This window comes from Xyrauchen texanus, chromosome 22, assembly GCF_025860055.1.
Source record: "Xyrauchen texanus isolate HMW12.3.18 chromosome 22, RBS_HiC_50CHRs, whole genome shotgun sequence".
In the NCBI taxonomy this organism is placed as follows: domain Eukaryota; kingdom Metazoa; phylum Chordata; class Actinopteri; order Cypriniformes; family Catostomidae; genus Xyrauchen; species Xyrauchen texanus.
Genome location: NC_068297.1, coordinates 16,489,026 through 16,499,768, shown reverse-complemented (window position 1 = coordinate 16,499,768; position 10,743 = coordinate 16,489,026). Strand labels below are relative to the sequence as shown.

The 10,743-nt window shown below is 37.9% G+C and overlaps 1 protein-coding gene across 2 annotated transcripts; it reads right to left on the bottom strand.

Annotated features, from left to right (window-relative positions):
- Positions 1–205: 205 nt before the first annotated feature.
- Positions 206–10,304, bottom strand: tdh2 (L-threonine dehydrogenase 2). 2 transcript variants are annotated; one of them, XM_052153362.1, is made up of 9 exons: positions 10,069–10,304; positions 9,760–9,914; positions 8,934–8,976; positions 6,976–7,046; positions 6,590–6,739; positions 6,261–6,433; positions 2,629–2,719; positions 2,170–2,439; positions 206–778 (listed from the first exon to the last, which is right to left on the bottom strand). In XM_052153362.1, exons 2-9 carry the CDS (start codon positions 9,902–9,904, stop codon positions 633–635), a joined length of 1,089 nt encoding a protein of 362 aa, XP_052009322.1. In that variant the 5' UTR covers positions 9,905–9,914; positions 10,069–10,304; the 3' UTR covers positions 206–632. The 2 variants fall into 2 exon arrangements, with proteins under 2 accessions (XP_052009322.1, XP_052009323.1); XM_052153363.1 differs by having other exon boundaries at positions 9,760–9,911.
- Between the last annotated feature and the right edge of the window lie 439 nt (positions 10,305–10,743).

Genomic DNA, 10,743 nt, shown 5'->3' with positions numbered 1-10,743 from the left:
TGAATATTTTTTCAATAATTTGTTTTAAACAATTTGTTGTTATTGGGGGTTCTATATTAACCCAACTTTTACAACTTACAACTATGTAAGAGTAGACCACAGAAAAAAGTGAAAACGGGCATCAAAGATCAGATTTTTTTGGTGTATCTGACTTAAATCCATTTTTTGGTCATCTCAATGGCCAAACCCCCCACATGAAATCCAATGTTTACAAACCACATCAATGTGGTTTGAAATCTGATTAAATCTGATTTTCTCAAATGTGTCTCCTGAACAGTCAAATCTGGTTTCAGGCATTCTTTTCTGTTATTTGGGCCGCAACTCATATGTAACGTCATAAAAAGTATGCAACATTGTATGGAATATGACTATTTAGACTGTGGGAACAAAGTCATTGAGTCTCCTGAGCAGTAAGAAAATCTGACAGTTTGAGCATATTTGAGTTTTACTGTTGGTGTATATGTTTTTCTTCACAAGCATAAGTTTGTGTAGGACATTCAGTGTTAGTAGCTCTTTAACTCATGGAGAGTCCTGGACTGAAAAAAAGAGGTTGGAAATGTATTCTCTTTACGATGATTGGCAAGGGGATCCAAAATGCTGGTGGTCCTTGTTTCAGTCCCTCAGAGTACCTACTAGCTGACAGGTAGCCCTTCATTGGTTCTCTTTTCACGGATAGAGGCTAGCATGTCTATGACCATCTCTGATAAACCGTATGAAGGCTTCCAGCCCCAATCCTGACGTGCATTAGAGTCATCAAATCGCACTGGCCAGCTGTCCGCTATAAAAGGAACAAAACACTTGGATCATTCTATTAATATTGTTGTATGATTGGATATAAAAAGTTGTGATGGAGACTTTTGGATACACTTTATTTGTACTAATTCTGAAAAATATATATTTTTTGTGAACTATTTCAAACCACACAGTAATGCATTTTGTCTCACACTACTGATAAAATGTGTAGTGTGTAATATTTGCCCCACTAGCAGCACAAAACGGAATAGAAATAAATGACTGTTTTCAAACAGGTTTCTCGACCGCCTGCCATTGGTCATATGGGATAGGAGAAAGTAAACCTCACTTTAAAGGGATAGTTCACCCAAAAAATGAACATTCTCTTATCATTTACTCACACTCCCAGATGTGTATGACTTTTTTCTTCAGCAGAACACAAATTAAGATTTTTAGAAAAATATCTCTGCTCTGTAGCTCCATACAATGCAAGTGAATGGTGGCTTTTGTAGCTCCAAAAATAAAAGGAAATATAAAGGAAACATAGAAGTAATCCATATGACTCCAGTGGTTAAATCCATACCTTCAGAAGCTATATAATAGATGTGAAAGGTATGTAAAAGGACTTGCTGGCACCAGTCCAAATGTCTTTACAGATCAGGAGAAAGTCAGTGTAGATTCTGAATATAAATCATTCGGTGTAGAATTTCTCTTAGTTCGCTTCTGCATCAAAGTCCTACAACAGGCACCACATGTGGCTTTCAGAAGTAAAAGTGGAGATTTTAAGTGGAAAAGGACTTACATTTCGATCTGTTTCTCACCCACACCTATTAAATTGCTTCTGAAGATATGGATTTAACCACTGGAGTCATATGCATGACTTCAATGTTGCCTTTATGTGATTTTTGGAGCTACAAAAGTCTTATCACCATTCACTTGCATTATATGAAACTACAGAGCTGACCACATATTCTTCTAAAAATCTTTGGTTATGTTCTGCTGAAGATAGAAAGTCATACACATCTGGGATGGCATGAGAGTGAGTAAATGGTGAGAGAATTTTCATTTTTGGGTGAACTATCCCTTTAAAGTTGATGTGTTTAATGTATTCAGTGTTAAAATGCTTTCTCACATCCCAGCTTAATATGTAATGACAACTATAATTAAACCACTCATAGACTGATTTCTCCAAAAAGTGTAAAGACTGTGCCTCTGTGGCACGGTAACACATTGATCTGATTGTAAGTTTGAATCGGGACTATCTTTTTGTTCAACCAATGGCAGATTGAAAATCTGTTTGAAAACAATGTTTATTTTTGCCACTCTGTATGGTGATGCTGGTGTCACAGAAATGACACAGCTTTATTTAATTCCTTCATTCATTTATTAACTCATTCACTTTTTTTCATCTCATTCTGTCACTCATGCCATTCTTACCGATTGTCTGCCGGATGGTATCAGGATTGTAGGTGACCCTCAGTTGGGGCAGGTGTTTGCGGATCTCTTCTGCCACTTCCTCAGGTGTGAAGCTCATAGCTGCGATGTTATAAGTACGTAGGGACAGTCGGCTTTCAGGGGTCTGCATGAACTCTACAGTGGCCCTGTGGCAGTCAGAGATGTGCATCATGGGAAGCAGAGTGTTGGCACGCAAGTAACATTCATGGTGGCCTGTGCTGAGGGCATCATGAAATATCTGGACAGCATAGTCTGAGGGGAGAGAGGACGTATGTGATTAGATAGGTTAGATTTAGTGCGTTTTTTTTTTTTCTGGGTTTGGGAGCAAATACATAACAAAGGTAAGAATGAGTGGGGGAATGGAGAAGGGTGTGTTTACTGAATGTCCTACTGAAGGTGACTGTGTGTCTGTAATTGAGGAAATGGATGGTGGCTAGTTACCAGTAGTGCCTCCCCCTGGCTTGGTGTTGGCAGAGACGACTCCGGGATATCGCAGGCATCGGAAATCCAGACCGTATTTATGGTGGAGATACTGATCCAATAAGAACACAGTCAGGGAGTTAGCATATCATAATTACACATCACCATTAGAATTATAATATTGATTGTTTTGTATATTAACATACATACAGAGGCCGCAAAAAGTATTTGGACACATTCATTTTGAGGCACTTGTTTAAAAAAAAAATCAAGTGGCATCTGCAAACAACTAATGCTGTGATTTTTCTCAAAACTAACTTCACATTTACATTTACTTTTACATTGAAATGACATTTACATTTCAACTGGTCCTAAATACATTTTTTGTAGATGCACAAAGTGCAGTCAAGTTCACACAGATGTCATGACAGAGTAACCACTAGTGTAGTTCAGCGCATTAACAATGGAAATGTCCACAACGTTAGACAAACAGAAAGTGTCTAAATACGTTTGCATCAATTTTGAACTATACATCTATTGTTTTATGTTGGGAGGATTGGATTAAGGACAGGCACTGGTGGTAGGGTGGTAGGCAGAGTTTGATAGCTTGTGTTTTTCCTAACAGAGAAGAGGCCTTGGACGTAGGGTAGGTCTGCTCATGGGGAATTTATGTCTTGAATGGAAAGGGGGAATGTCTTGATGGGAGAGTAAGGAGCCTGTGTCCAGCTGCGGGGGGTGACAGAGAGACGTCCCTGACTGCTGCGCCACTACCAGGACATGTTCTGGGATTAATGGGTGAAACATCCATTATAGGCAGGGGTGTAAAAAGTACTTAGAAATTATACTTAAGTGAAAGTATTGATACCGAGTGGATAGTTTAATCAATTAAAAGTCCAAGTATCTAGCCAAAAACATACTTAAGTGAATTTAAAAAAGTATCCATATTAAATTGTACTGAAGCGTTTAAAATCGGTTGGTATGTTAAGTCACCGTTTTACTGTCTCCACTGACAGTGGCATTTGCAAATCTTTTTTAGAATCATGTTACAATAACAACCTTTTTGCAAAATTATTTTTATGTGGCCTGTTGTATGTAAATTTCCTGGTGGAATGAACACTAGAGGCACTAAAACAACAATGACTTTTATCTCTTTTCACACCAAATCACGAGTAAAACTGCAGAACATAAACACTTTTCGCTCTGTTCCTCACACAGTGCTATCTTATGACATTTAAACACTTTTTCTATAGCGCATGACTCATTTTAACATTTGCATTACATAACCAACTACATTTACAAGCTTGTTTAAGTGTGGTCAAATTGCATGGTAGCTCAACTGACTGAGTATTGCATATACAAAGAAATGGGGTGCAAGTCCTGAAGAGCACGTGAGTGAGCTGAAAGTTTCTTAGAAGCATCACAAAATTACACGGTTGCTTCAGAAATCAAGTTTTTTCATCTCACACATTATGACCCTATCAGTTAGGTTTAGGTTTAAGGTAGGGAGGTTGGTTTTGTTGATTTAAATCTCGATAGAACATTAACCTTAAGAACCTCATCTGATCAGGAGAACATTTCACTCGCTTTTAGCACCACATAGTGGACATTTCACTTCGGAATTGCCCTGAGATGTTTTATGAACCACATAAAGCAAAAAGGTTGACATAGTCATGCAGTGTTCATTGCATGGGAGAAGGCACTCACGAGTTGCGATGTCAGAGCACCCACCCTCTTGAGACATAGAGAAATATAAAACAATTCAAAAGAAGCTTTGAAGAATGTTAGTAATGTTGTTGGTTTTGTGAATTGTTTTCTGTGCTACCAAACCTTGCTGTTGAGCATATGGATGAATTCAATACAATTCACAATTAAGATTTACTCAGATTCCATTATTTTTATTATTGTTATTATTATCATTGCTGGTTTTATAGTTATTATTATAATTATTAGTTGACTAACAACAACAAAACTAGTTCAGCAAATAGGGAGAATAAATGTATAGAGATGATTTAAATATGAAGTCAAGTGTAGAAGTAAATGACATGTACACATTTAATTGCAAAAGCCTTTTGGATTTATATTTATATATATATTTGCAATATGTATTAACATTTTTGACTTCATAACTGTCAAATCTGTAGAAGTAGCAGGCATTTAGAATGAAGTTAAGTGAGAGTGTTTCTCACTTGATGCTCATAGTTTTGAATAAATACATCACATTCAGTAGGGTGGTCACATATGGTCCAGTCGCACAAATATTTAAACGTATCTGACGCTCAAATCCGAAATTACAGATGGTTGGAATTTCACACAACTACCGTGCGACACTCCATTTGAAATGACGGATCACTGATTTGTCATCTGTCGTTATCGGATGCATTGGAATGTCAGCTTAAGTCCAGTAAGAAGAAAGGAAATTATCTGCAAAAATTTTAATTTAATTTAATTATATTTTCTTTGGAAATATAATTAAGTAAAAGTAAAAGTATTAAGTTTAAAATGCACCCGAGTAAAGTACTAATCCCAAAAAATAATACTTAAGTATTTTTACACAATTACTTTACACCCCTGATGATAGGTGGCTCCCAGCTGATGATCCCAACAACTGAAGGCACCGGCGTTGGTGCGGCAGGCAGAAATGCCAAGCAGGTTTAGACATTTATATGTGCAGTAATATAAACCTAACAAACATATTTTAAACAAATGTATTTTTCTTGAATTGTGTAATTGTGCTGTCTTTTTTAAATCTAAATGTAATTTGGTTTGATTTGTTTTATATAAGGTGAAGACATTCATACATCATTAGGTGAGAATTTAGTGTCCATATACTTTTTGGGGCCACTGTACAGTTTGAGTCTTACTCTATGTAATAAAGAGTTCACATCAAGCTAATTGAGGTTTAGTGCAGTGATCTTATAGGGATAGTTCACCCAAAAGCAATAAATTAACTCATAATTTATTCACCCTCATGCCATTCCAGATGTGCATGACTTCTGCTCAACACAAACAAAGATTTTTAGAAGAATATCTCAGCTCTGTTGGTCCATAAAATGCAAGTGAATGGTGGCCAGAACATTTAAGGTCCAAAAATCATATAAAGGCAGCATAAAAGTAATCCATACAATGTTAGTGGTCAAATGCATGTCTTCTGAAGTGATATGATAGGTGTGGGTGAGAAACAGATCAATATTTAAGTCCACTTTCACATTCTTCTCTTGTTTTTGGCGATTTGCAATCTTCGGGCATATAACCACCTACTGGGAAGGGAGGAGAATTTAGAGTAAAAAGGACTTCTTTATATCATATCACTTTAGAAGACATGGATTTTACCACTGGAGTTGTATGGATTACTTTTATGCTGCCTTTATGTCCTTTTTGGAGCTTCAAATTTCTGGCAACCATTCACTCGCATTGAATGGACAAAATGTGATGAGATATTTTTCTAAAAATCAATGTTTGTGATCTGCAGAAGAAAGAAAGTCATACACATCTGGGATGTCATGAGGGTGAGTAAATGATTAAGTATTTTTGGGTGAACTATCCCTTTGACTCCTGTTAAAATTATCTTTTACACAAGCTGCAGATATCTGAAACACACTTCAATTATTTCCCCAGACAAATAAAACATAAGTAGCAAAAACATAAATCTTTACTTCCCCCATCAGCTCTGCATGGACTTTGGAAACTCCATAAATGGTACGAGGTCTCTGTATACAGAGATCAGGAGCCGGGTCACGGGGAGATGAAGGGCCGAATGCTCCAATGGTACTGGGCACAAACAGTCGCAGGCAGTTCTCCAGAGCCAGATCTAACACATTATGCAGACCTAAAGAAAAAGGGGGGGGGGTGGGTGATCAGGACAGGAGCAACAGGAGAAGGAAAGAATGTGGGACGTCAGGGATAGTGGACACCTTATGTTGTAAATTACTTTAGTCATGTCGCATAAATGCTTAAAGCATATGTGACTACTGAGTGTTCCCACCTGTGATGTTGATGGTGCGCGCGAGAGCTACATTAGCTTCCCCGATTGCACTCAGCAATGCACTGTAATGCACCAGCCAGGTGATTCTGTTATTTACAACTAGCTCCCTCAGGTTTTTATAGTCCAGCACGTCAGCATACACAAACGGACCTGTGAGGAGAATCACGTCAGATTTGGAATGTTAAATGAGAGCTACTTAAGACTATTAAAGAGGCCAAGGGTTCGCAACATACTTGGAAAACTGAAATTGGAGATCCAATAAATGAACTAGAACTATAAATGTAAAATTGAATAGACAGTTTCACAGCACCTGACTGTCCATGTGGCCCTACATATGTTGCATCTGATATAACCTATCAGAGTCTTATATCTGAGAGTCAACATACCCATCTCGTAAACCTCAGCAGGAGGCCTCTTAATGTCTGACAGGATGACGTTTTCCTTGCCATATTGCTGCCTAATGTAAAAGGAGTTCAGTATGAGAAATAGCAAGCAATTCCAGAAAAAAATTTAATGTGTTATATACACTGGTGGCCAAAAGTTTGGAATTATGTACAGATTTTGCTGTTTCTGAAAGAAATTGATACTTTAATTCACCAAAGTGGCATTCAACTGGTCACAAAGTATAATCGGGACATTACTGATGTAAAAAAAAAGCACCATCACTTTTTGAAAAAAGTAATTTTTGATCAAATCTAGACAGGCCCCATTTCCAGCATCCATCACTCCAACACCTTACCCTTGAGAAATTATGCTAAATTGCTAATTTGGTACTAGAAAATCACTTGCCATTATATCAAACACAGTTGAAAGCTATTTGGTTCGTAAATGAAGCTTAACATTGTATTTGTGTTTGTTTTTGAGTTGCCGCAGTATGTAATAGACTGGCATTTCTTAAGGTCAATATAAGGTCAGAAATGCAATAAATAAGCAGCTTTCTCAAAACAATTCATCAGTCAATCATTGTTTAGAAGAATGAAGGATATTCAATGATTGAAATTGCCAAAAACTGAAGATTTCATATAAAGGTGTACACTACAGTCTTCAAAGGACAACTGGCTCTAACCAGGACAGAAAGAGATGTGGAAGGCCAGATGTACAACTAAACAAGACGATCAATACATCAGAGTCTCTAGTTTGAGAAATAGATGCCTCACATGTCCTCAGCTGACAGCTTCATTGAATTCTACCCGCTCAACACCAATGTCATGTACAACAGTAAAGAGAAGACTCAGGGGTGCAGGACTTATGGGAAGAATGGCAAAGAAAAAAGCCACTTTTGAAACAGAAAATCCAAAAGAAAAGGTAAGAGTTGGCAAAGTCAACAAATATTGGACAACTGAAAGAGTTTTATGGATCTTAAACCCATGGAGATTTGTGGGATCAGCTAGACTGTAAGGTGCGTGAGAAGTACCCCATAAGACAGCCACATCTATGGCAAGTGCTACAGGAAGTGTGGGGTGAAATATCAAAAGAGTATTTGGACAAACTGACAACTAGAATGCCAAGAATCTGCAAAGCTGTCATTGCTGGATGTGGAGGATTTTTTTTTCCAAAACTCTTTGAAGTAATTTAAGAAGTTCTGAATTTTTTTAAAACATTGTAATAGTCATTTTTCATGTTATTAATGTCCTGACTATACATCGTGATCAGTTGAATGCCACTTTGGTGAATAAAAGTACCAATTTCTTTCAATAAGAGCAAAATCTGCACATTATTCCAAACGTTTGGCTGCCAGTGTATACAGTATATATATACACAGTATATATGTGTGTGTGTGTATGTGTGTGTGTGTGTGTGTGTGTGTGTGACGAGGTGGAGGGCGTGGCCAGGCCGTGAGGATGCACGCCTGGTGCTGAATTGTCCTCATCAGCTGGAAGGGGGATAAAGACAAGCCGGAGGCACCAGTTAGAGAGAGAGGGAGACACATGTGGACGCTGTTTGTGTGTCTGTGTGTTTAAGTTTGTTTAAGTTAAATTATATCAATCCCACTTGGAGCAGGTCGAGCATGACTGGTTACATACAGTATATATATATAAACACACACACACACACACACACACACACCATATTTCTTACAAAATTATTATTATTATTACTCTGGACCTTATTTTTTATTATAAATTAGTGCAATGAAAGATGAAATTCCATGGAATTTATGTAAATGGCAGATTGTTTCTGCTCAAATTTACTGGAAAAAAGTTTAAAAATGGAAATTGTGTTACATTTACAAAGCAGATTCAGTTTATAGGCCTATGCAAAGCACACATCCAATCTATGCAAAGTTGAATTGACAGTCTGTCACACAGCAGAAGCGCTGAATCTTTCAGAGCTGCTCACTAACCTCAGCATTTGAGCGAGTCCAACTCCCAGCTGTCCCAGTCCACCTTTAAACAGAAGAAAACTCTTTAACAATGAAAAGAGCCAAAACATATTAAAGAAACTAACATCCTAAAACTGAAACTGCACCCACCAATCAATGCCACATAGGACTTCCACGAAAGCCAAATAAAAGTGTTCTATCTACATGAGAATGAATGGAAAATATTACTCGAATATCTGTTTTATTTTTCTTCACAATCTTATGCTGGAGGTCAGAAGAGAAACATGATACCACACTATACGAATGAGAAACATCATCCATGTGTGATCAACCAAAACAACAATTCAGATTGCAGTAACTTATATATAAGTAAAAAGGTAGGTACTGAGGCTATTATAAAGAATTTAGTTGACGCTAAGAACGCAGATGCTCTATAGCCTTGTGGTTATGCACTTTAAATCATTGCACAAATGAACCATAATTGATTATTCAAGAGTGAAACCGTTTCATAAACAGGCGCAAGTAACTTTTAAATAGATTCCGTGATTGTTATTGTCCAGACATTTTTCAGCTTCACTTCGACTGAAATTCCATTTACTCACTCTTTACACGCTACTGCACAGACACAAAACAGCCACGCGCTCCATTGTGCACACGCGGAGCGCTTTAAACACTGTTTACCCCCAACCTATTGTCGTGGAAATCAATAGAATGGTCTCTTACTGTACGAGGCACTGAAAACAAGCACAGAAGACGTGATGGAACTGATGACTATTTCCACCAAAACAATAGAGTTTGAGCTTAGGTTTGCAATACGTTATTTAGACATTTGCAAAACAAACAGCACCTGTGATGAGGACGCGAGGACTGTCCGCAGGGGGATCGGAGGACTCATCATAGCTCGGCCATCGGTTGATCTGACGCGGCGACAAGCTCATGCCACGGACCGGCCAACCTTTAGAGCGGACACACACCCGTACACCTGCCAGCATGTCTTCTCTTCTGTCAGTTTAAAACATGTAATCGGACATCAAACCGAATACAGCACATAATAATCACAATTTACCTTTAATAAAAACTGATACAACTTTACCTTCAAAGAGGGAGATTATTAATAAATAATGTTTAAAAAAGGTGATCACGCGCATCATCTCACCTTCTTAAAACTTCAAACCCGTGACGATGTGTGAAGCACGTGTCCTGCGCCAAAATCACAACATTGCTGTCGTGTATCCAGGTGTGGAAAATTAAATAAGTAAATAGCGCTGATAAGAGGGATTTTCATGGTATTTAACCGTTAGAATTATGAGATTACGTTCCGATTGGTTACTTTGGTAGCGCATCGAATGTCCATTGGATAAACTAGCGGTCGTGGCGGTGAATGCTGGGAAATGTTGTTTTACTCCCGTCGTTCTGAGCTATGTTGGCACACGCGGTCGCGTGATAGTGACTACCGTGTCCATTAGCGCTACAACAGGCCAAACTTGCTGACGGGCTGCCCACACCGGATTTTATTGTGTGGCTGAGTTTAGCTGAGCTGGGGCTTTACTCTGGGGACTTCATTGGGCAGAGAGGTGTTATTGTTTGTTAGTTTTGTGTGTGAGTTTGGGTGGTTTAGGAGGACTTTGAATTAGGTAACAAACTGGTAATTACAAGGGTATTATGCTATAAATGTGGTTTATGAAGCCATTTCTTGTGTCCCCGTAATTCAAATCCTTAAAAAAAAACATCCTATACAATGTTTTTTTTTGGAAAATTTAAAAATAGGATAGCTGGACCAGTGTGTGTTTAGTAACCAATACAGTAGTCAAATAATACTTTTATGTTTATA